At 40.2% G+C, this 27,641-nt stretch overlaps 1 protein-coding gene across 2 annotated transcripts in view; it reads left to right on the top strand.

Moving 5' to 3' along the window:
* The first annotated feature begins 985 nt into the window (after nucleotides 1-985).
* LOC115010103 (E3 ubiquitin-protein ligase SMURF2-like) overlaps nucleotides 986-27,641 on the top strand; it is a 49,954-nt gene continuing 23,298 nt past the window's right edge. For both annotated transcript variants that reach the window (XM_029434518.1, XM_029434526.1), the window contains exons 1-4: nucleotides 986-1,397; nucleotides 18,991-19,029; nucleotides 20,577-20,685; nucleotides 26,546-26,679. In XM_029434518.1, the coding sequence (XP_029290378.1) occupies nucleotides 1,346-1,397; nucleotides 18,991-19,029; nucleotides 20,577-20,685; nucleotides 26,546-26,679 (334 nt within the window). In that variant the 5' untranslated portion in view covers nucleotides 986-1,345. The remainder of the gene's footprint in view (nucleotides 1,398-18,990; nucleotides 19,030-20,576; nucleotides 20,686-26,545; nucleotides 26,680-27,641) is intronic.

The following is a 27,641-nucleotide window of genomic DNA, read 5'->3' as shown; positions in this document are numbered from 1 at the left end:
TGTTTCAGACACACGCAGGCTATGAACAAGGAAATGTGCCTAATTTATTTGGTGAAGGAGGTGAACTGTGGGGATTGGGAGGTGATTCTGTGTCCATGTCACCACTAGGTGACACTGTGGTTATTCTCTATACTTGTGAGACTACATGTTGTAAGGGCTCTGTTGTGTCTATAGTACACTGTAAACTGTTTTATGAATGAAATCTGTTTCACAATATTTTACACTATATGGCCTTATAATATATGAAACATAGCTAAGGAGCCGAACCAGGCTTGGACACTTAATGTTAAAATAACTTTCATCACTGTAGACCTGCATCTACATATCAACCATCATGCATATTTAGTTTATTTGTTGATTGTGACAGACTATGTAAACTGGCCTTATATTTGATCATAATATATTGACTTCATTTTTGGCCCCTGTTGGTGGTATCCTGTGTACCAGAGACATTACATTTAACGTGTGAAGATATTTATAATAGACTTCCAAAATTGTGTGTATATACGTGTGTGTATATATATATTTAATTGTATTTACTGATATTTTGTAGTTCTCTCCTCGTGCGTGCGTGCATGCACATGCGCGTGTACGTGTGTGTGTGTGTGTGTGTCAGAATGAGAAATCCGTTATTAGTCCCACAACGGGGAAATATACGTTGTTACAGCAAAAGAACAAGAAAGTAAAGTGGCGAGTACACAATAATTAAATAGACTTTGTGCGTGCGTGTGCGTGTCGGGAGCCCCGCCCTTCGCGAAACAGCAGAGAATGTAAATGTGCAAAGCAACGCAGTACACACTGAAACGTGCGCATGAATTAGATAAATAACATAAGCGTTTAGTTTATTACTAAATTAAAAATTATAAATGACACATTTATTATTTATAGTCATATTAGTTAGCGTGCCCTTTGTTGTCTGAAGTAGTACTAAGAAGAACATTTGATGTTTTTATTTTGAAGTACCGGATGTGCTCCTATATTGTCTGCCTGCAGTTCAGTCACGACCAACTTCAGTTTAAGCAGCACGGGCAGAGTAGACGCCTGTCTGGATGGAGGGTACACCATCCTGTTGATTTTTATGAGCACCCGTGGCTCTCGGTGTGAACGGCATTTTGGGACGTAATTAGTACTTTATATTTTTTTTCAGGGGTCCCGTGGTAGTGTTATTCCGGCGATGTTATTCTGATACCATTATGCTGCATACACAGTCAGTGTGATTTGCTATGGTGATACTACAAGCTACCCCACGCTAGCAGAGGGATTGTTTTGGGAGATACCATTTTGAGACTGACGCATGAATTAGACGCTTTTAGTAAATTTTCATCAAGCTGGAACACAAAGGGGAATGTCTAGCCAAGGAGTTAGGAGAAATGGCCCAGTAAAGCTGCGGTTGACAGGTAAGCACATTTAAACCCCATCCTGCGCCGCTCGGAAATGTTAGCAAGTTAGCCTGCTAGCCAACCAAGCTAACATCTGCTGATTGTGCCGCTGGACACTGGTGCATGTGTCTTGTGTGGTTTTAAAATGTTCAACTCGTATTCTAGCTCATGTTTATTTTGTATTTGCACTTAAAATGTACTTGAATGTAACTCACGCTGACCTACTAAGCAACATTTAAGACAATGAGCCTTGCTCGTTAGCAAATATTAGCTGTTAAAACAACGCTGTTTATGTTGCATTAACCTAGCCGGCTAACGTTATTTAGTATCGTTACTAATGGGTTTCTCTCAAAGGTTAGTTTAGATTAAATATTTAAACTTGATGTCGGTACGTCCGTGCTAATGTCCATTTATTCATATGGTCTCTTAGGGTCATTTATTTGGTTATTTATTTTAACACTTGTTTATCCGTATCGTCATTGAAACAAACTACATCTTACGGTAATCATGAATCAGACTTGTCTTATCATATTACAGGAACATTTCAGAAGGTAGAGGACATGCTGTGTGATGCTTTATACTTGGGCTTTAGTGGATGTGGAATCACATATTACCAAAAAAAAAAAGCCGACATCTTATCGCACATTGCTGCCATTCCCAAAGGCCTTGATGCATTTCGATAATGCCTTTCAATTTGCTCTATGAAGATGAATAGTGGAGCAACATATACTAGATATACCACTATACTATGTGGTACACGCATGTTTGTAGTTTATGCTGAAGAGCTGTGGTCTTGCAGGAGGAAGATGGCATTTGTAGCATTTTCTGTATAACTTGCATGGAAGGATTTAGTCGGGGACCACATTTCAAGCCCTTCACCGACACCATCTTCTGGTGGCAAATAATAAATCTGATGGTGTTCAGAAGAGACATCTGCTGAACTGAAGGGTACAAGAGGGAACCTAAGATGTCTCAATTTTACCTGTATTTTGGATAGACCAGTATTATTTAACAGCATCGCGTAACGACAGGTGTTCTTTCATGGTATAATCTTTAGTAGGGTAAACTACATTATGTGATGAATATGAATTCTGAAACTCAGATTAATACTGGAAAGACAAATTGACTCTCGAAGCTCAAAAACCGACCCTGCTTGCATGCCCTGGGTCCCCCCACACGCATATGGGGAATGGTTTTAAATGGGCTGCAGTGGTCTTCAGACAGAATCCCAGGAATGTGAAACCTCAGAGAGGAAATGTGAGTCTTTCCCGATTATAAACACATCCTCTGTCTGTCCTTTACTCGAGAGAAAGTGTGTGTGTGTGTGTGTGTGTGTGTGTGTGTGTGTGTGTGTGTGAGTGAGTGAGATATTGGGGTTCAAATGACAGAGTGACCAGAACGGCTGCTTACACTGATGATCAGTGATGCAAAGTCTACATTCATTTAGACTTGTGTGTTTAGTTGTGGTCACACTTTATTTATATGTCTGAGACTGTATGCATTTAGACCTAACTTTGCATACCAGCCAACGTCTGCTTCTTCTGCTCTGTGGTCTCTTTCATAGTTTACATGTTTTCTTCTCCATCAGAGATTTAGAATAGGCTAAACCAAAAGCTTGGATCTAAGGAAGTTAAGAGATTTGCCACTATTGTTGTGCTTCATAATTGTATTTGTCATTGTTTGGGGTTTATGTTAATGGTTCAGGTTATTGATAAGCAATTTGGAATTATTGGCAAGAGTTGTTTAGTCAACAAGCCTCCAAAATTAAATAAAGCCCAGACTGATATGTTCAAAATTTGTTTTTGAAATCGATGCAATCAAAAAGATGTACTGGTCGTGCATCTGTTATATGCAGTCTACTGCCATTGCCATTTCCCAGCCTTCATCCCTGCTGGCCACCATACATTTACTTTGAAGCATGAGCCAATCAAATCACAGTAAAACAATGGCTCGGTATCAACCAGCTCCGGTCATTCCTTTTATTCTGGCTGTGTTCCTCACGGTTATATAAAATTGGACTGGCTTTGTTCTTGAAACTTTCCTCCACTTAAGTGAAGCTTTTCCTAGATATAAGACAGCTGAATTTGTAGTGTGCTGTCGCCTCCATCACCGGGGTCCCCTCTCGCTAGGGCAGTGGCTTAGAATTTTCTTCGGGCGAGTTTACACACACTTTAGGATTTTGACTGATTTCATCCTCAGTTTAGTAATCTCCAACTGCATTCAAATGCCACCTTCCAACTTCTCCCAAAGGCATTTTTGAAGCTTCTCCATCTGAAACATTTATCTGGGACAGCTGCTCTTTGATGCTTCAATGAATAAAAAAAAAACATTGTAGTTTGAATTTGCTGTGTGTCGTCGTGTCCCCACAGAGATTGCTGCCAAGCTTGTAAAAGCGAGCAATCTTGGATTTGAAAGCTGTTATTTCTAACACTGCAGGGAGATGACAATTGGTCTAGTTCCCCCTCTGTCTCCTGCACATTGAGAGTTGGCGTATGATTTACTGAAAGCGAACAGGGTGTTTTCGCTCGCTTTCCTTCTTTGTATGGAATTTGGAGATTCTCAAGGGTGAATGACATGAGATGTACAAGGGGATGAATCCATCTCTCACCTCCTTACAAATATGGCTTCCTGGCCGCACTATGCTGTGAGGAAGAAAGTCTGTCTGTGTGATCCATTTCCCCCATTAGCCTCCAGTTGGCATGCAGCAAGCCTGGAACGACTGGAAGAATCATCTCAGGATTCTTCCTGTTCTGTGTGAGTGCGTGACACACAGGCAAGCAAGGAAACGCACATGCACATTTTTCATCGTGTGTGTGTGTGTGTGTGTGTGTGTGTCCTCCTTATTCTAACATTAGAAACTGGTGCTGAATCTTATGTGTGTGATTGGGGGGGGGGGGGTAAAACACAGATGCACTCCTATACACGGTCAAGCCTCCACAGGATGTAATGCCAGCACGCGATGTTGAGCTAAATTAAGACTATCGGGTTTCCTAAAATATAAGGAATGAATGTTGCATAGAGAGTGCACTATGGTGACTGTGAGAAACCGACAACCGAGTTGCTTTGTTCATTTGGAAGTAGTTCTCTCTGTTTGCCATTTTAATTTGGCAGGTGTGTTATACTTATTTAAAATCAGTCTCATTACACTTCTTCTCTGACTCACTTCTTCATCCTCACCTTGAATGGATTAAATTGGTAGTATTATTTCTGCTTGCTGGCCTCCCCGTATGATTTGAATGAAAGCTGATTACACAGTCACATTTAATCAACACATTGTGAGCTGCTGGTAGTGTGGGGACTTGGAGAATGCATGTGCTTGTGGTGTAACTTTTTGTGTTATGTGTAAGCGGTTTCATTTTCCAAGTGGCTTCTTAAACAATACAGAGTTTTGACAGTTGAAGTGTGGATCAGAGTTGGGATGATGATTCATCAACACACAATGGATGTGAGTCATACTGTGACGCGTTTGTGGTGTTGCTCTCTGTTTTATGTGTCCCTGGCACCAGCTTAAATTAGGAACAAGCAAGGCTCTGGCAGTTTGACCCAGTTATGAGACGATTAAAAGGCACTGCTGCAATATTCCTAAATCCTGAAGAAATTTCCTCAAATACCGAATAACATTTCTGCTATCCCACACACTTTGAGAAATATGAGTTGAACACCTTTGTCTTGAAAATATTGGCTACACCAACAACATTGATGATTAACTGGCGCATTCCCAAAAAACATAACATCTGGCCTCAGGAAAGAGAGCAGGTGATCAGATAGCATTCATGCATGCCTCCATGTGATAATGCATAGTCTGCGGCAAGAATCATTTGTCTAGTTCATGACCTTTGTTTCATTTGCAGTGTTAACTCTGAGTCATCTTGCTGTGAATGTTGTGCTGAATTATCCTCTTGTGTAAATATTCAGTACTATAGATTAGTCTGTGTGCACAGCCCTTAAGAAAGGGATGATGTGTCTCTCTGTCTGCTTGATCTTGCCTCTAATGTTTGCGGTCACTGTGTTGTGGTTAGATTTTGCAGTACTGAGCTCTATACCCAAACTTCCTCCAGCTTTGTTTAGTCTTTATCAATAGCATATACTGCGTGCGTGCGTCTTTGGACACAAGGAATTTCAGAAACTGTACTTATGTACACTTTGATGTGTGTGCACTTTGATTTGCCTGGTTAAGTTTTAAAACTTAGAAAGATCTGTAGCTTCCATGTGTGCTCGTATTTCACGCTGCGGGGGAACCCCCGGGTCTCTGGTGGGTCGAATTATATCCCCTTTCTTTTCATTGATACATTTGTTTTGAGTTGACTTATGGATTTTCCTATTAGGATTAGCACATTTAACATGACCACAGCAAGGCAGACATAAAGGAGCATTGCTCTGGAGAGATGTTGGCTGTGTGCAGCTGGTCAACCCTCTTATTGATGCTTCGATGGATGCTACTTGATATCTGATTGTGCCGTAATGATTTTGTTTTGAATAAACGTTTTGTTATAAATGATCAATTCAAGCTGGCTTAGCATTTTCAGGCACTCTCTATATATCTCAACAAACACAGCGCGTGTTTTAGGAAGAATTTGGCATATGAGGAGACTGCGACTCCGTAATGAAATCTCACAGGGCGCTGCCAGTCTCATAACTCAGCTTTACTGTTCTCCACTCATGACCTGTGTTTTACCACGCAACACACAGGGAGCTTGCATGCTTTCTACTGGACTAAAACGTTTTGTGCATAGGATATTTTGCTGAGAGTTGGGCTCAGGGAAAACTTGTGACTTTACTGGAACAACAAGCAAATCAATTTAATACAAATAACACAATGTATTTTATGAATTTATGTTGTTTTGTATTGGTTTCCTGTATACTCCTGTACATCACAATAGCTTATGAATATGCTTTTACTTGGATGGCTTTCTACAACTTTTGTTCTTGGACTTTGGTTGTTTCAGTCCTTAGTTTTATCTGCTTTTTAAATTACTTTTGAACTTGGTGGCATCAGTGTACTTTGAGCAGGAAAATGGAAATAATGAACACCTCACTATTGCATAACAGCCTCTGACTGGAAAGGAGGTGGTCTTCAATATGCAGAATACATTAAACTTTCCAAGTGCTTCTGGAGGATTTTCCTACAGAATATGGAGAAGAAATATCACCTTTTCTTTTCATATGCTGAGAGCATAATATTTCCGACAGCCTTTGAGCGTTGTGAGAAGAGGCAAAAACTTGAGGCTTACATTTTTTTAATTTGGAACATGTGAAAAGGCAGGTAATTGGTGTACAAATGTGATTTTTCTGCAGTATTGCGCTTGCTCTTAAACTGCATCCTGCCTTGCCCTTCTTAAACTCTCTATCTCTCCACTGCAGTGTCTCTGAATGCTGTATTTTTCTCTTCAGTCTTTTACTTTCTTTTCTTTCTGGAACAGGATGTCCCTCATCTCTCTGTCATTTCTCTCTCTCTTCCTTCCTCTCACTCACCCCCGGATCTAGTCCAGACAGCTGACAGACGACTCTGCCGGTGTGGCTCCAGTGTGCTGTATTTTTCTTGTCTTTATCTGTTCTCAACTTGTGATGTGCGCACACACACATGTGCACACGCACGTACACACTTCCTGTACCGGTCCCTCACCACCGTGCAGTACTTAGTATTTGTCAACATTTGTTTGGGGACCCTTAGGAGTCTGTTGGGGGATTCCAGAGACCCCCGAGCAGAAGTAATAAATTAGTTCTAATTTTATGCACTTGAAAAATGCAAAGAACTCCGTTAATAAATAAAACAAACAATTCTGTAATAATTTTTTCTAAAAATTAATTAAAGCTGTCATCCAAAACTAACAGGAATGCTATCCTAATGAGCGAAAGTAAAATAAAATCTGTTGCCAGGCTAGAGTTGTAAATATCAACTAGTTTTTGCCTGTGAATAAATGAAAGGCTTTTCACTTTTTAGTGGTTGCTTTTTGTTTTAAACCCAATTGAAGCAGGAAGACAGGTTATACTTTAGAGATCACACTTTCCTCCCCCTCACTGTTCTCCTGCTACTGTTTCTGCGGTCAGACTGCCCACGTGTGTGTGTGTGTGTGTGTGTGTGTGTGTGTCTGGTAGACCACTCAGCATGTCTACTGTACAAACGCATACACACACTCGCGTACACTGCCACTCAAATTGCATCCCCTTCACTCTGAGTCTGTGTTTTCAGTTTCTGTGTGGGAGAGGGACAGTCGGAGGACGTGAGTGATGCAGAGGTTTCTATCGTGGAGATGAGGATCAAGTAGCTCGGACGGCGCCAGTGTGCCACTCCATCCCACTCCACTCTTAACATGATCATAATAACAGCAGGATTTCCCAGTGCAGAAGTAAAAAAAAAAAAAAAAAAGATAATGCCTTCAATGCTTACTATCATGTATAAGAAATAAAGGAGTTGACCCAACAATAGGCATGTTTTGGTACTGCTGAATCGGGAATTACCTAATTTCTTTGTGAAAGAGATCACATCCTTATTATAGATGGACACTGAGTAGACTTTGTTGCATTCTTGAAGGCTATTTTCTATTTTACTGATTGTCAGAGATTTCACAACATTTTGCAACATCCAGCAGCTTGATGACACATTTACAGTTTGAATCTGTTGCTTAAAATAGCTGTAAAAGCGACAGCACAAAGCAGTGCTTTATTGAACTTTTACAGAGAGGGCCACAAGGGTAGAGCTCTGTGCATCATAAGAGAATAGAGTTTCAAGTTGGATACTGGCAAGAATTGAGTTTTGACAGAATGTGGAGGTCAGTAATTTGATCTGTTGCATGAAAATGGGAATAAGAGTTAATAGTTTTGTATACAACAATGTTTCACCATGCTAATTAAAGTGCTGTCCTCCTTTTTTTTAGAAGTTCAGCTGTTTGATTATTGCAGTCCACATAATCTAAATATGGTTAGTGTCAGGTTTTTGCTGTCTTGTTATAGATGCTCTTCTGTGCCGCTCGTCACCACTCTCCATCCACACACAACAAAAAGCCTCGGACTCTGCCATCAAACTCCGTCTGACTCAGCTGAATATTTATGTGTACACAGAGATGAGGAAAACTACTGCAGCCTAACATAACCTCTCTCCATGTCCTTCATACTCGGAATGACAGGAAACGGGGCATACACTGCCACATCTCTCGCGCTCTCTCTGTCTCGCTGCGCTGTCTGCCTCTTTTACCTCCATCGTCACAGTCACTGCCTGTCTCGCACCATTCTGTCTCACACTTCTAACCACATGCCTCTGAGGTTGCTCCTCAGGCCCTATTCTTCTGTCAACAGGACAGTAAATAGAATAATTACATAAATAGAGAGCTATCAGGTACAGCTGGCATTTACTTTATATTCTGTGCATTCGATACACTTCCCCAGTAGCTGGACCATATTGGTTTTTGTATGCCCATATGTACAAGAGCATGCCACACTGACACCAGACTAGCTCAGTTTCGTGTGTGTGTGCGTGTGTGTGAGGCATGGTGCTTCTTATTTATTATTGCCTTATAAGGATATACTTGAGACCTACAGAGATTTGATGTATTTTTACAGTCTCAGTCTTAGGAATCAAAATATGTCTGAGAGCATATTAAGTGTGTGAATTATGCTTTTCTGGAGTCAAAGACTGCAACCAGTTTGTTCAATACATAGGCTGTCCGTTTTTGTCCTTGTTTGCTCCCAACGTGGGATGCAGAGATAACTGGCATGTTGTATTATTCAGTGCTTCATCTCTGCCTCGCTCCATCACCCCCTCTCCTCTTTATCGCCTCTTTGCTGCTCATATTTCTCAGCCTTCTTCTCTTTTTATTTCTCCCTTTCCTCTCGTCCATGACTGCAGTTCTCCTTTTTTATTGCTTTTTTTCCTCCTCCTTCGTGCTCTCCGGATCTCCATCTCCCCACCCCAAACATCTGAATACGGTTTTCCACTTAATCGTGGTCGTCCTCTTCCTCGGCCCCCGTCTTCTCTCATTCCCTTGTTTTTAATGGCTAATGGTGCATACATAGACAAATAGTAGTGTGTGTGTGTGTGTGTATGTGTGTGTGTATGTGTATGTGTATGTGTATATATATATATATATATATATATATATATATATATATATATATATATATATATATAATATATATATATATATATATATATATATATATATATATATATATATATATATATATATATATATATATATATATATATATATATATATATATATATATATATATATATATACACACATATATATCTCTCCTTTCACATTGAACAGGTGCTCTTTCATTAAATAAACTAAGCGCTTATGTTATTTATCTAATGTATATGCACGTTTCAGTGTCACTGAAGCAGTTCATCTAGGGGAAACACTGGTATTGGCTTCTTTCTTTCCTTTCACCAAAAACATGACCTTCTTGGCGGATGTGAAAATAGTTACTTTTTAAACGAGATTGTCTTAACCTGAATTTTGGCTTTTTGTTTTTTTTACATCTGAAATTGTTAGGCAAACAGCTGCAGGTGGTAATTACAGTTGGTTGAACCTCAAAACTCCAACACACTATAATCTCAATAAGCAACATATTTTTCCATGTCATGGCGGTCTTCTTTTGTCCCTTCCCTAGCCTCATATCAATGCAAGGAAAACCCTTTTCCAGTCCAAACCCACATCATTTGACCTTGTGTGAATAATATGCAGTGGTCTTTTGCTCTTAATTACTGACTAGAATCACGTTTGGCTGCATTCCCGAGACAGCTGTTGCATGAATCATATACGGTATGGTCAAACGGTCCGTGCTCATAAAGAGACTGGACCAACCTACATCATCTAAAGCACGTGCAGATAAAATAATCCATCTCCCAGCTTTGCGCCTACACAGTAGGGGTTGTATGAGCAGCACCTTAGCAGAGTAGCAACAACCGCTTCACTGCTTTGTGTGCGTCTACACAGGATGCATTAAAGCACAGTATTGAGTCTAGGTCACCCGCGTTTTGGCAGCACTCGATGTCCAATACACAAGCACTGTAGTTACACATGTAAAATGACAGAAGCATCCTGAAAATGAAGATCCCAAAAATACTTCCACACATTGCTTCTCAGATGTTTGGTGGAGTGATCATCCGATCAGCACGGCTTTGCTCGCTAGTGCCCTTCTCCATTTTTATGTAATAGGTTAGTTTACTGATGGGTTAATAGGGCAATAGGTTAAGCTGATAGCGACTAAAGAACACTGCTGAAAGGCCACCCCCGTAGACACGCTGTTAGTGTACCTAATGAGTCATATGGGAATGACTTTACTGTGGTATGATATTACACCTGACTGTATCTAAATCCAACGTCTGCTTCCTGTATGCATATTAAATTTACTTTGTGACTCAGTCTTTAGATGAGCTTGAATCCCTCCGGCTTATTTCCTCCCCCTTAATTATTTTATGTCTTTATCCCTCCCTCCATCCGTTTCTCTGTTTCATGTCACCTGTCTTCTTTGGTTTCAAACCATTGAAACTCCATCTGTTCATTATATGGCAGCTTGCTTCCACCTTAAATGCTTTTAGCTTATTCCCTGTGTTCTTAATTTCAGTCTCTTTTTACACATCACCTTATATCCATGTCTGGCCATTTTTGTTGTAATATATAGTAATGTGATCCCAGACCCCATTTATTGAAGCATTCATTATCAACCAGAAGAGAAAAAAAACTGACACGGTGTCACTTGTATTTCAGAGGCATACATGCTGATAGTTAAGATGGCTCTAGATATTGCAGAGAATGGAAATAACACAGCTCATCAAAGTTGAAATGGTTGAACCTTTTTTTCATGGCAGGTAAATGTCAGCCAACTAAAATCAAAAGGTCACCTAAAAATACAACATTTGGAGTTTTTAAGAGCAGACTTGTAAGAAAATGTGACGAACGTTAAATATCCCATGTGCGCACAATACATTTCCAATACATTCTATTTTCTAGTCATTATTGTATCCCTCCTCTACTCTTATCTCTTTCCGCCATCCCTGCTTCTCCTCCCTCAGTGTTAACAATGTTGCCAGAATGTCATCACTATCAAAAGTACCTGGTCCAAATTAACTTCTCCACTTTCTTCCACTTCCTCTGCGTTCTCATATTTCTCTCCCTTTCTCCTCCTCGACTGTCTGCATTCCACAGATTTGTGACTCTAGATAGACCTCTCTCCCCCCTCCTCACATTCCTCCCTCCCTCTTCTTCTCCATTCCACCGTAGATGCCTCCAGATGAACATTTTGTCTTTACCTTCTCACCCCTCTCCAACCCAACCCTCCTCCTCTGTGTAGTGACTACGTTCCACTGCAGATTCCTGAGTCCAGATTGTTGGCGTCTCCTCAGGGAGCAGAGAGGAGGGGGAGTGTCAGCTGTAGACTGCTGGCCTCTCAAATGAATGACATAATTGGCATCCTGAGCATTCACTGGGCTGGAGAAAGGCTGAAGTTGGGAAATCTAGTAATGGCTTTCCAGAGGAAGTGCAATGTAGATTAGATCCCCAGTTTTGCGACACTGCCCTATTTTGGACACTCATAAATTCTAATTCATACCACACATCATTATTTTTTGCAGCGTGCTTGTTGTTGTAGCATAAAGTTGGTCACGTACACACAGAGTACTTGTGATTGACATTTTTCCAATGTGTGTGCTCTCGTGAGTGAGCCCGCCAGGGAGGCGTGAGGACGGGAAGAGGAAGTGTTTTGTTTAACTTTTGAACAATGCTGTGAATGAGACTGCATGGGGCTGTAGCAAGAGTCATAACAGGGACGTAGGATGTGGGCCAATCAGAATGACTGACACTAATGAGTCGGGGGGACTTTTATTCAGTTTTACCCTTTATTATTTCAGATGAAGAGATTTTTTTTCTTTTCTTTTTTTTCAAAAGAAAGTAAATAATATGCCGCATACTGTGACTATGTGATGCAGCATGTTTTTGTTTTATAGAGAAGATTACTCTTGCTGTTTTAAATTCAAGCAATGATGCTTTAAAACGAAAGGATGTTTTCAAAATTGGAAGTGTAGAAACCCTGTGAAATAGCTGCGTGAAGCAGCCGGGGCCATTGCACAGAGTCCACATTGGCTGGCAGCTACCTGATGTGTGTGTGCAAAGGTAAGAGGAATCAAATTCTGGCCTTGGGCCACATGCACATTTCATTACTTGGTAACCTAGATTTTTGGAGATGTATTGAATAAAACATTGTAATCATTACGTCACACTTTTGGACAGGCATGCTGTTTTTAGGTCATTGCAAGCCTCAAGGAAGCAGTTGTCCCCTAAGATAGATCCATGTCCAAAATGATCTAGTTAATGATCAAACTTGACATCACAACCTGAGCTGTTAAATATGTCTCAAAGGCTAATGACTTACATTTGACATTTTCCCGACTCTGCTTAGGTTGCATTTAATTGAGCTCCACCAGGTTATGTTCCAGTTCCTGTTTCTAAGTACAGACTGTTAGGTAATTGAACCTTTTTGTTTGCTATTGTCTTGTGTTTTGTTGGAAATTAGTTAATCCTCTGTATTTGTCTATCAGAAATGCAAGAATAGAAGCTTTCTTTCACCCTGAAAGATGTTGCACTGTGGGCTTTTAGCTGTGAGACCTTTTCCGGGCTTTCTAAACAGCCAAAGTCGCACTCCAGTGTGTTGAACATTTCCTTTTGAACAACCCGCGACCACACTGTTGACCATGCTAATATTTGGTAACGCTTCACATTTATTGGAGTAATGTTGTGTTGATTTAAAGACCAGCACATAATTAAACAAACGCATTAGCTCATTACAGAACCACAACTTGATTAGCTGTGAGACTCACTGACGGGTTCATTAAGACTAAGAAATTGCACTTAATTTAGTTTAAATGCCAAAAAGGTAATTTGATTGCACTTTATTACATACACCTGTGCAATCCCAAAAATCTAGTCTAATCCCTCTGTCATTACATGTCCTCTTACACCAGCTGTACAAGAACCAAATATGCACTAAACTAAAGATGAAATAAAAAGATCCTTGGATCACCGCTACTCTGAAACTGTGTTCTTTCTGACCGTATCAGCACCCAAGTGCAGCAACTGGATGTGCATGCAGCACGGGTTGACTTCCTGTCCTTGTAGAGCTTCCAGAGAATTAATTGACCAAATGGACCACAAAATGCCTGTACTTGACTGTGGAGTTGGCAGTGCACAATCACGCAATCATCTACTGACCACATACCCTTTGGTCTAGGACAGAGCAGCCCAGCTCTGTGGTTTTGATGTTTACAGAGTAAGAGGCAAACTAAACTCCTCTTTAGAGTGAATAATGCCACCATGAATGACAGATCCATAGCACTCTGAATTAAGTGTGGGAGAGCAACATTTGTTGTTTAAAATAAATCTTACATTTTGTGAATTGTGCTGCAGTATTAAAGTAAATCACCTGGTTCATCAAACTGTGGTGCGGTTTCCAAAGAGAGCATCCTCTTTGGGTTCAAAGGAGTTGACCATCTGACTTATTCCACCTCCTACCCCTTTCCCCAACAGAGTGAGGCGTTAAGCAGCATTTACAAATGGAGTCTCCCTTGGGAAAGCAACGCTCCTGTCTGTTAAGACCTTTCACCCTTTGACCAGAACTAATGCCAACCTTCAGCCTGACCTTTTGTATTCAGACAGACGGAGACGATGCAAAGCTTCCCCCCTCCAACTGCCTCCCTTTGTGGTCTGAGGCCCATTGTGCACATTTTGTAATGCATACTAAGAGCCTTGCTTTTTGAAATACACATAATTATCATACATAATTTTTGCAGTGATTTATGTATATTGCAATGTCTCATCAATGGGGTTGTATTTATGTTTAGTTTAAGTCCTAGTGCAGAGAGATGTTTCATACTACAGACTAATATAACATATAACATTATGAATACACATTTTAAAATGTTTTGCTGTGACCAAATGTTGTAGCATGAGACCGTATATATTATTTAATCTATTTGTTATTATTATTTAATCTATTCACAGGGAATCAGACTAATGGCTGAGCTCATCCTGCCTGTTGACATGAGGCGACAGGACAAGCATGATATTCACACAAAGATTACATCTTTAAAACATATTTGTATTACTCTTTCTAGCCTCTAACTGATTTTACACATTCAAAGTCACTGAGAAATTGTTTCTTTACTTTCATATCCATAAAATATTTTTTAAAGTCTCAAACGCTGGTTTTGGATGTGTGCTTAAACGGTACTCTACCAGTTCCCCCGGCGATGGGAAGCTATGGTTGACCTCTGGAGCCTACAACATAATTTGTCTGGCTCAATGACAGGCACTGTCTGTCTCCACCTCCTTTAGCTACCAGACAGTGGTAAAGGCATTATCCCAGCATGTTACTTGCTTGGATGGATAGGCTTGGTTTGGTGTGACTGAGTTATGGCTTGTTTCAGACTGTGCAATGGGGTGACTCACCTACACATGGACCCAAAACAGCAGCTGTTTCAAATCCTTTCAATAAACAGTGGAACCGAGTTGACCCATTTGGACCCTTTAAGTGCTATCACAGCTTCGTTTAAGATGAGTGCAACTGTGGATGGTCAAATTACTGAATCAGCAATATTTAGTTTAAAACTGAAAGTGAGCTCTAAACAGTTTTCTTCTGTTCTAGGAGCATTTTAGAAGATTTTGACCAAATACAGAGTAATATGTAGGTTTTATTTAATTAAAGAGAAATGTGTCATATTACTGTCTTGTCTGAAAGTGAGATCTTGAACGCTAAAAAAAAATGATTTGAAATTGAATTGAAATCTGATAGTTTTCGTTTGAAAGTGTCACATCAACACTAGAGAATGTAGAGAACAACCCAATTCATCTTGCTTTAGTACAAAAGTTAACGGGATGCAATTGCCACCAATATCTTTAACCTGGTGGGAGGATCAGCTACCTCGACTGTCTCCAGAATAGAACTTAGTTGTGAGACTGTCGTTCATACAGTATTCATCAACGCAGATTCACCTTCCCAAATATTTAGAAGAGTCCCTGGTGACGGTAGCATTCGTCATCTACTCATCAACAGTTTACAGGACCAATTTATTGTTTCTCCTCTTACTGTTAAAGTGAGCGTTTGTGGTGGGGATGATGATCCACGGACAACACTGAGGGCAGCTTCACCCCAGGGCTTGCTGGTCGTTTACTGATTCCTAGTTGACCTAGCTTTCTGTGTTAGGATCTGAATGAGTCTGGTCCTCTGCCAGCCCTGGGTCATCGTGGCCTGTTTGCTCATGTGGCAGCTATTCAACACTGCTGCATCCCCACAGGCCGCTGAGATGAGATTTGATTCCTCATTGATGCTAGAGTTCACTGTGGTGGAGTATGCATAAGCCCCATTAAGATTATCAACATATTTAGGCATGTTATCTGAATCCTTATGGAGCTTCTGTAAACAGATATTGAAATATGTGAGGGCAGTTTAAGAATAGTTCTCAGTCTGCCATTGTTTTCAAAATAAACTGATATTTTCTTTCACTTCAGTTCTTTTTTTAATATCTTTTTGTACTTTGCTCTATTTGTGATGGCAGTGTTTTTATATAACGACTCAGTTGCTGAATTGCTAAAGGTTGAACAGAGAAACTTTCTGAAACAAAGCCGAGGAGCTCTTTAATAGAAGAGGATCTCAGGATTTCAGTAATGGGAAGTTCATCAGCCATTTATAATGCAGCTCCCTTGCGTAAAGAACACTTAAGGTTAACGCGCTAATGCACACATGTCCAGATGGCTTTACCTTACACCTTGCTGTTGCCTACATTATCATAGTTATCATGTGAGACAGGCTGTTGTAGCACTAATTTATAAATATTATTGATAAATCGAACATGTACTATGTAGAAACCCTGGAATAAAATCAAATGGTTTTACCATATTACTTTGTTCCTTCATAAATCATGAAAACCTTGCTGGTAGTTTTATAACCTTGGCTTTGGTTGTCATTATTGCTTCATTGTCTAATTTATGCCCCCTTTTGAACCCATTTGTCCCCATTGTCACTAGCAGCAGCCTGCTGTGTCTGGCTGCACAGTTGGTGAGAGGCCATTGATGACTATGAGAGAGGCTTTCCTCTCTGTGGCAATTGTGGCTGAGACACTGGAGCAGTGTGCAGGTTAATCCCTTAATCTTCATTAGCATAGTTTGGTAACCAGAGACCCAAGTCTGTATTATTGCTCAGCTACTTACCAGTATTGCCTCTTCAGCAGCCGTGAGCACCCACCGCAGACCAAATGACACAAGCTATGAGAACATTTAAAATGTAATAATAATAATAATAATAATAATAATAATAATGTGTTCACTGAATTCCACAGAACATCGCTTTGAAGTAGTTTAGTAACCTGGGAATAAATACGTTTTATAAGGAGGGAATGCTCTTGACATGTTTGTTATACCTCAAGGATACACACAACCTGTTTTGGTAACACTAAATGTGATAAGTGATAAAAAATAGCATCAAGTTTGTAACTAAAACTGATACAAAAAATGTGCACAAAATAGGCTCATACATTCATAGCTTCATGGCGAGGGTTATGATGACCCATTTTAACTTTTGTGGTTGATTTTTGTCTCCACAAATGTTCTGCCAAGATTTCAGGCCTCTGTCTCTCCTGTTTTTTCTCGTGTCTGCCGACAACACGGTGTTCATTTGTCCCACAGGAGGCTTTTCTGGCTGCCTCCGATTTGGCCTGCGCCCATGCTGTCGGCTTTGGCAGTGTAATTTCCCTTTACAAGCTGATGGTTAGTGTTCATCCAGTCGGTGTAATTTGGTTTGTGTTGAGATCGTCTGTTCCCATCTTGTGATTCTGTCTCAACTGTCGTTTTGGTCACCGTCAAGGTCTACACATTGAATGGGTGTGATGCTAGGTTGGTTTCCTTTGGCCTGATTTTTGGAAGTGTTGCTTGTTTTTCTTTCGTGGCAGGTTCACATGCTCTAACATGATCTATTGTGTAATCCATGGACCTGATGTCTCCAGCGCAGCACTGTTTTGGCATGGGGTCTTAATGTAGTTCTGTGCTTGTATAAACAATTGAAGTAGTCAAAAAGTTGCAGCAGCTCTCTTACACTCTGTCGGATAAATGTGTTTTCAGTCACAAAGATACACAGCCTATGCATCTTATTTTCTAAATGAGGCTAGTGCGTAGTTGGCTCCTGTAAATAATGCATACAGCATGAAATAGCACTTTCACTACATGCTTTACATTGTGTTGTAGATGTTGGACAATATTCCCTTTGGAAGCATTATATGCCCGGTTTTCAGAAGCAATAGATCTCATCTGAGGTTTTGTAGATCACGGCATTTTTTTGTGGTATTTATGGCTTGTGGCTTTATTAGACGGTGGTAGAAGAAGGTACGTGGCAGAAAATAATGCTAAGATAAAGAATATGACGAGCGAAAATGGGATGTTTATTTGAACCTCCTATTTTCAGGCAGATTTTTTTATATCCCATAGAGCTGCCTGGGCACGGCAGAAGGTCTGCTCCACTTCATTTTGTTTAACTTGTACGTCAATCTTGTAGAAACTAAGGCAATTATATGGTTGGAAAAGAGAGTGGTCACCTGTACCTGCATTGGTAATGTAGTGGAAGCGATTTCCCCTGACCATAAATAGAAATAAGTGAATTTAGAAAATGGATGGGCGGATGAGTGGTTGGGTGGGAGAACTTGCAGAGAGATTAGACAGTTTTTTAGACCTCTAGTCTCTTTGCTTAGAGTTTAGCATCACCTCCAATTCATTGACAGAGAATGTATTAGGATGTTGGTCTGCTGGCATGTGATGTTTATTAATCTCCCTTTTACATCTTGTAAGTTCACTGTTGTTTTTATTACCTTCATCATATTGGTTTTCTCTGCCACTGCTCTTAATCGTTGCTGCTTGGCTTGCTCTGTCTCATTCTATAATTGTCACAGGATTGTCTAGCCAGCTCCAAATAAAGCATCAGCCTGCTTCAGTTCACCTAGGCCCTCCGAGGCTCTAACACACAAGGAGGGAGACATTTAGGGAGGGGAAAAAAAAGACTGCAGACAAACCCAAACGGAGACCTGCTCTCTTTTGAAAGCTATTGTATGTAGTCTGTGATGCAAACCCCCAGGGACTTGCTTCAGACAGGAAAGAGTGCTTGTCTACTCAATATTTTACAAAGAGAAACTCTAAAGACTAGTCTCTATGCCTGTAATGGGACAGTGAGGATGGACAAACCAATATGTAGGCCAAAAGACGGCAGCAATTACTCAAAGGAAACTGTCAAGTTCTACAGCTAAGACAAAAATTAGTTGGCTGGGCTTTTTTCAAAAATATTACCAGAAAGAAGCCTAACTAAAAGGTTTATATATTTCATCTCTGCTTTGAAAATAATATCAATAGTAGAATATTTGAGAGTTTGTAATTGCAGGTTGAGAGAGCTACTGTATAATCTTTTAGAATACATACTCAATGAAAGCTGACTATGTATATTCACTGTAAGCCAAGGTTTGTGTGCATACAGCCTTGGCCTGTTTTAAAAGAAATCTCTTATTTTTTCATCTAATTTGTGCACATCTCATTTTTAACCTGTCATTAACATCTCTCTGTATTTCTTTCTCTTCCAGTCCTGTGTGCAAAGAACCTGGCAAAGAAAGACTTCTTCCGTGAGTAAAGCCTATTTTTACATGTTGCTATTCCTGTCCCAGTACCTCCCTTGTGCATTAGAATGGGCTTTGTCAGCAGTGGCAGCTTGTTGGCTTCTGAAGTCGTCCTGTAAATGAAGTCCTTCAGGAGCTGTCTGTCTGTTATACACACCAGAAGGCTTGGCACGCACAGGGACCCACCGCTAATCTAACTTCTAGTAACATGTATCAGATCCACCGTTACAGAAGCACTAGACTTAATTTCTTATTTAAAAAAAATAAATAATGTTGGACAGAAATTGCACCTTAATGTCAATTACATGAGAATAAATTCAAACTTCGCTGTGTAGTCATGATGACATTTCATCCTCTTGATTTTGCATTGTTGTAGATGACATGTCAAATCATGCTCATTTTGTAGTGAAGGAAAATAAGGAGATTTAAATATGTTAAGTGGTACAAGCACACCATGCCTAGCCATGTTTAGATTTTTATTAGAAGCTAATGAGAATATAGAGAAACTGAAGAGTGTTGCACCATAATGGTAAACTGAGACTGTGCACACAAACATGCATCGATTGAAATGCTGGTAGGTTATCAAGGGAGGCCCAAGTAATATGTTGTTTACTGTCTGGCTTCTTATTTGCTTTTAGTTGACCGTTAAGTGATCAGGACACAAGGCCATCCCCTGCTGCTGGCATTAATGTTAGAGGAGACGTATTATTTAGTTTCACTGATGAGTCATTTCTCACAAAAGAATAACTCTAAGCAACCCACAACCTTTACCTTAATTGCCAGTTACGGTCATGGTAAAAGACAAGGAAACAGTCGTGTGTTATTAAGCTAACAGTTTGGTTCTCCATTAACCTGGAAGTCATTGATACAGACAATGGCAAGTTCATGTTTGTTTAAAACGCACGCACACGAGCATACACACAATCACAAAGAGGGAAGTCCAACGGAAGCATAAGGGTGACTGAACAGGTTTGACTTGCGTGAAGTATCGGTGCCCAGAGGTATAAACTCAAGTTTAAAATACACATACAGGCATGCAGAGTCACACAGGATAAACACAACAAGAAGAATCCATTATCAGATTTCCAACTAAATAGGTTACTTTGAAAAGACTTGCCTTACCGTTGTAGAGTAAAGCTTTATAATCCCTGAGGGGCAATTAAGCTCAGACAGCAGTCAATAATTGTAAATGTAAAAGGAATGCAACAATGACTAAAAATGGCAATCGATATGATGCACAGGATCGCCCTGCCAAGACAATGGTAGGGGAAACACTAAGGCTCCCCTGATGGTCCCATAACAAAGGTCCAGCACAGTACGATGTCTCGTAGGGCAGGTAACATGTAAAATCCCCCTAAATAAGGTGTGCTTCAGGGAATATGCTTTGCAAACTGCATCACTCTTATGATGACTGATTTTGCGTTGTCCACGTTTGCTTCAGGGTGGATATAAATGATAAATAATTTCCTTGATAAGAGGGTTGTTGGAGACATCAGTAGGTTTGTACAGTTGCTAATCAAAAGCTTTTCACTTGCCTTTATCTACTTACGCAGGGTTGCCAGATCCTTTTGCTAAAGTGGTGGTGGACGGCTCAGGACAATGCCACTCAACAGATACTGTGAGAAATACGCTGGACCCGAAGTGGAATCAACATTATGATCTGTAAGTCAACAGAACGAAGGAAAGAAATGGTGTGTGTGTGTGTGTGTGTGTGTGTGTGTGTGTGTGTGTGTGTGTGTGTGTGTGTGTGTGTGTGAGTGTGAGAGATGGGGCTGCAAGATATTTTGGGAAAAAACACTATTTCTTTTTCTCCATTATGGAAAAAATACAGGAATAAAATTTGTAGGCTACATTTTAGACGAGTTAAATGCATCAATCGGATGCAAAATTAAGAGGCTAGACAATTGTGTGCTCTTTTAAACAATTTAATCCTAAACACATTTGTTGTATTGATATGAATGGTGATGCCAAGGCAAAAAAAAAAAATCACACCCACAAAGCAATGTTAACAAAACGGACACTGATTTAAGACGGTCTGGTGGGTTGACGTCATTGCTGCAGACGCCACGCACTGAGGACAGTCTGTCCCGGTTGACAGTTACGCTGGGCAGACGCAGACCCCACCCTATGAGTGTAACATGAAGTATGAAATAAATGCAGTTCATTATGAAACTGGCGGGCCTACCTAGACTGTAGGTGATTAACGGGAAACACTGGATTAGTCATGGAAAATGAGAATCATTGAAGTTTCCCTTTTTGTATCAAGCAGCAAATAAGTTGTGACAGTAACTTATTTTGCCGACATTGCACTTCTTGAGATGTGACTATTGAGCATGCGCACATTTCAATGTTGATGCTGTAACAATAGAGCGAGCAGCCATTGTGTGTGATGGATTTGTGTATGAGGTCACTCACCACCTGAAATTTGCTTTGCAGAAAGCATCGTGGTCACAGGAATGCGGCATACTGGTTTTGCTCTGACCTATAATCAATAAATTATTGAGGGACTTTCAATTTTGACGGGGCGTTTTGTATTTTAACCAGCGCAGCTTTTCTCGTTTTTTACGGCACTGGTTTAGCGGTTCAGGAAACTCTCAGACCAATTACATGCAAGTTAAGCCATCCCACGTGATGCTACTCAGTCAATCAAGTCTGTGCATTCCAACCGGCAAACATTGCAACTCTGAATACAGACAGATGAGAGGCGCGTGACAGACGGAAAGACGAGTTAGCGATACAGGGAGAGACGAGTAAGCCGGAGACAGGGAGAGAAAAATAACTACACATGGCGCTCTCTAAGAAGAGAAAAGTGAATGTTTTTGACCAAACGTACCCTCAATTCTGAACTGAGGTCACAGAAAATCTCAGAGCCCAATATGATCAATCCAGCAGGATCCTGACTCCTTCAGTCACTGCCCAACAACCTGCTCATGTTCCCTCAGAGGTGCTTGGATTTTGGGTCAACACAAAAAGCTATTTTATTTATTTTCTCTTTTATTTTTAAATGCAGCCCGAGAAGAACATTATACATATCTACAGTATTATATATATCTGTATAGTTCAATGTTAAGTGACAATACATATCGTCTAAATGTTTTTAAATTGTACTTTCTTTATTATATTTGACAGTCAGCTGTTGATGACGTGCAGACGTTGATACAGCTACTAGGCTACTTCAATATATCTCACACTAATTCATAACGCAAGTTAGACATTATGCTGCTCCGGACCTTTGCTTGCGGAAATTTTCTCTAACTGGACCTCTTAGAATATTAAAGAGGTCCTGCTCTAGTACGTCTCTGTGTGATACTATGACAAGTGTTTCAGGAATGCAGATTGAGTCGCCTCTTTACTGTGTGCAGAAACACCCATCTATAAAGCTTTTGAACCATTTTATTTGCAAACAAAACCTCTTGTAGAGTGCATTTTTAGACATTTCGTATCTCAGGACTCACGCAGACATGCGAAACAGATTTTTTGAGGGAAAACACAACTCACACTTGTATAAATAACTTCTTTCTCAGATAATATTCTTCATTAATCACCTTGGAATCTGGGAACTTGGGACTGCATTTTTCACAATGACATTATATAGACCAAGCAATTAATTAATATATATTCAATAAATTAGGTAGTTTAATTAATAATGAATATAATTGTGTATTGCTGCCCTAATTATAATGATAGCCAGTTGTGGAAAAAGAACGTATGATGTATGTTTCTGAATTATCTAAGTGACCATACATATATGAAGCCTTTATCATTTCCCGTTAACAACGGGGCACGCTTTCATTTTTACATACGCACACCTGTTTCGCAATGCTTACTGTGCCCTGTCAGCATTAACCTCAGATCCCCTCTTTTACATAATTCTCTACCCCCTTCTCGATCCTCACCCTCTCAGAGGAGTATGTTTCCCTAGACTCTTCCTCTGGTTCAGGAAATTACTAACATGCCGCGGAAAGCAGATGGGAGTGTGGGCTGGACAGATTGCCAACTCTCCACACCCCCATCTCCAGCCTCCAGCTTTTGGATGTGGGGTCTTTCCCCACATGACACTGATATGACCAGAAGCCTCGATGCTCTACATTACATATCAAACATACCCTGCAAAAATTACATACCGTTTTCACTGCAGTTGATGCTCTATAATTCATATTGATGTCTTACGCAAACAAATGTAAGAATACACACACACACACACACCACTTTTTGATAATTTTGTACGTGTTGAAAGTTCATGTTGTGCTGTTCATACCATGCCCCCTCACGAGAGCCTGTGTCACCTCACCAGGCTTCACACATACTGCATGAGCAAGATTTGGTTTGTCCCCAGTAATAAAATGTTGAACATACCAGTGGCACCAGCATGGCTACAGTCAGTTGCCTGTGGCATCTATATTAAAAATGCATTGGCAGTAGTTGACAAGTTGACTTTATTCATCACAACCTTCCTTATCACAAGCCCCGGAGGCCTGTATGGCAGACATACCCACCTACAGTATAATCAAAAAGTGAGTCACTCCAGACATTGATTAGTAGTGGTTTAACCTGCGGAAGATTTCTCTGTTGGCATTCTCTGCTGTGCCAACTCGCAGCAGACGGGAATGAAGCAGAGAGCAAGTTGTTTGCTCTATGCTTTGAAACAGGCATGATTTTGGTTGTACGTTCTATAAGGGTTTTGTCTTTCTCAGTATTGGACTGACTGTAAAGGTTCAGCCACCTTCAAAATGAACTTCTGCCGGACATGCCTACATTGCAGCCAGAACTTATTGTACTTTGTAAGTAATGTTGTGCTTAAATAGTCACAATTTTCCATTATAAGAGACCATAAAAGTGGAAGAAGTGATGTGAAGTGAAATAGGGTGGTCGGTTCAATGTAACGGAAAGGAACAAGGGAATTGAGGAAGAATGCTTTGGCATCAACTTGATTTACATAAATCAGATCAAGGTATTTGATATGAACAAGCCAGAGCTGTAGAATCTCCACACAGATTTATTTTTGTCTTTATAGAAGTTAACGGCTAACGGCTGTCCAACAGTAATATGAAATGTATCCAATCTGGAAGGAAATCTTATTTTTGATTTCCCAATGTAATGCAAGTTCACTGGAAATAAAAAAGTTTGGGAAGTTGCAGCTCTGGGTTTTTAGTATGTCCTGGAAAGCTAATCTGTATTTGACCCAAGAATTCTTTCCCCGCCTCTGCGGTTGTCTGTAGGATTAGGAGTGCTAATCCTTATTTTTGTTGTTGCCGTGTGTGTGTGTGTGTGTGTGTTTGTGTGTGTGTGTGTGTGTGTGTGAGTGTGAGAGATATAGAAAGATTGTTAGCGTTTATTAGTTAATCATATGGGAGGTTCTTGTTTTTGAAGTAGATTTACTGGGGGAATCCTGCACATATTGTTCCGTTTGAACCCTAAGCAGTATTCCTATGAGGAATTTCCTGCAGCTAATGGCTTACATTATTTTCATTATTAATTCATTTCTTTATGTTTTATATTATCTAGAGATGGATTACTTTAACGGCTCTTATAACATTTGACATACTAATCAGGGGTTTATTTATCCCCCAGGGGCTGGACATCTTTTTATTATGTTGTCCTCTAGCAGCTATTATGTTATCACTTGCAAAAACATTTATAACTTAAAAAAAACTTTGTCTTTATACAACCAAGCCTAGAAATGTTTAGATATCACCCATTGCTATTTTCTTTGCCAATTTACTTTCTTTCTAACAACTTTAATCAACATTACACACAAACATTTTTGTAACTTTTCTTTCATGGAAAATTCTAATAAATGTTTACGTTCATAACAAATCATTGACTATTAAATAACTAAATAAACAAGTTACTGGACAAATGAAACCCACTGAGAATGAATTGCAATCTACCCCATTTGATATTTTGCTAGCTTTGTCTTCTTCACTTACGCTGAAGAACTTCCAGACTGTGTGTGTGTGTGTGTGTGTGCCCGCCCGTCCGTCCAGTCCACCATCATATGTATAGTTGATTGCAGTGTTGTAATAATTACCTCAGCACCTGCAATGTTATGTCAGAGGTCAAGGTTTCCCAACACTGTTTTTGGCACAGTGAGGAAATAACATTTAGCTCTACCCGTTCTTATCTTCGAACACACCGTCATCGTCTCGTCAGCTTTTTTGTTGTTCCAAGATGCTTTGCACAACAGTTATGCATCACATTGACCTGTTAATCTCACTACCACACTGTGTGAAGGGGAAGAGCATGAGATTACATTTGAAACACTATAATGTGCTCAGAGAAGACATTTGAGTTGCACCACAGCACACAAAATGCAGAGAACCAAATTGCAACATAACCGCACAATGCTTAGAACTTCTGTTCTAGGATTAGAAATATCGCTTAATCAAGAATGAGCTCAGTCAAAATAAGTCTTGTCAAAGTGAACAACGGCACTGCTTTAGTGACATCTATGAGTTCTCCGAACTAGTGAAATATATATTCTGTATATCCCGCTGTCCTTATGGTGCGGCAGAAGCCATTTACAAGATGGAGGGTTTGGAAGGTTTTAGTGATTAGTGGCTCTAAGTTTCCACTTTCTGGCAAATAAGCCTTGAATGAACTCTTCTTTTATTAGATAAGAAAATTGAAAGTTTCATCGCAGAAAACTGCTTGTCGTCTAATGTTAAATGCCTGGAAGATGAGATCATAATCATCATGCAACAAAACACAGGCCTAGACACATCATCATCTGCTAAGAGAGAAAATGTGAACGTGCCAAGTTGCTAACCTCTGCTACTGCATCCTGATCAGAATGTCAGATGGCAGAATCAGAGAGGGATCGAATAACTGGACAAACAGACCCACAAAGGTTGTCATTTCATTTCAGTGCTACGATTTTCCAACTTCTATGATTGGACTTGCATACCAAATCTATATGTTTTGATGTGTTTAGTAGGGAAACCCCACTCCTCGCTGGTGGAACACAGCATAATATAGAGCTTGGCATCGGTGCTGGCTGCGAGCTTGCGTGTGCTTGTGTGTGTTGCATTTGAATGTTGAACTGTGTTTACTGTGGTAGCTGTCTGGGTCTCAGTCAGTGGTGGAGCACTTCTTGGGGACTTCCTCTGTTCTTCAACCATGACTAGACTGACCTCAGACCAATCTGCACAAGAACGTACACACAAGGTACTTTTTTTAAATCAGCTAATCTACCTCATTACACAGTCTGAAAGTCTACACCGCAAATATGGTGTGTATTGTTCTCTGGCTGTCACAGAGAAGTAGTTGGAAAAGATGCAGTTTTTTCTCTGCAGTTTTATTCCTTGTGTTTTAATGTTTTGGAAAATGTATTTTCTTTTCCATCTTTCATACCATGTTGGTTGATGAAAACTTACTCTTTGAGATTTGAGCCTCTCCTGCACACAGGCATGCACCATGTTTCAATCCTTTGAAATTCTTTAGATATTGTCAGGATTGCAAACTACTCCTCTTTTCTGTCTCATTGATCTGTTTTCCTTTGCTCATTCTCTTCCCCTGTCAGATATATTGGAAAGGCAGACTCGATCACCATCAGTGTATGGAATCACAAGAAGATCCACAAAAAGCAGGGCGCAGGTTTCCTCGGCTGTGTCCGCCTCCTGTCCAACGCCATCAACAGACTGAAAGACACTGGCTGTAAGTACCTGTATGTGTGTGCATAAGTGCATACTCTGTGTGGTGCTGGTATCTGTTCTCTTCGTGCTCCTTCTGCATGCTTGCCTTGGCCAGCATGGTCATATATGCCCTTAGGCCAGTCTGGCTTGTTAGTGAAGGGTGTTCAGGATGATCCACGGGATAATCATAATGAATTAATGAATAACTGAACAATGTTGGATGAGCTATGTTAACCTCTCTTCACACTCGCACTCTTCAACACATGCAGTCAGACAGACAAATGTGTGGGCCAGACCTAGTGTCTCCAACAACTACTGCTGTAGACATCTGGCACCTGGGACTAAATCAATGGCCACGATTCATTTTCACAACAACTTTCTTTCAAAGGAAACGCATTGCTTTTATTCTTAGAAAAGTTGTCCTGCTGATATACTTATTGGCCCTGTTTTGCACAAGATGCAAAAAAAGGAACAAGGGTGCTGTTTTGGGAAAGTTGTGTGGTTATAAAGAGGATCCCAGGCTAATGTTGGGAACATACAAAGGAACAGAAATGATTTTGCACAGACATACACATTGTCAAACGGTTAGTTTCCCGTCTGCATGGCTTTAGACTGCGGCTCTTTGATTTCCAACTGATTTATACTCTCACTTTCCACATGGCCACATGCTTGGTAGCCATGTCTGCCTTGTTGGCAGTACCCGTCAGTTGATACTGACATATACACTTAACTGTAGTACATACTGTCAAATTAACATTCCTTCCACACATTCTCCTCCTTTCCTTCAATCCATCTTTCTGAACGGTCTTAAACAAAAATGTCAGACATGTACCAGAACCACCATAGTTACTTTTTTCCCCTTTATTTATATATATATCTGGCCTTTTCCTTATTTCCATTCATTCTACAGAGTCACGCCCCACAACCACTATAGGAGTTGTCCATCTGAATATAATTGCTTGCTTTGTTGGATTATTTTTTTTA

This window comes from Cottoperca gobio, chromosome 1 (assembly GCF_900634415.1).
Source record: "Cottoperca gobio chromosome 1, fCotGob3.1, whole genome shotgun sequence".
Taxonomy (NCBI): Eukaryota; Metazoa; Chordata; class Actinopteri; order Perciformes; family Bovichtidae; genus Cottoperca; species Cottoperca gobio.
This window is presented reverse-complemented; position numbering and strand designations above follow the sequence as displayed.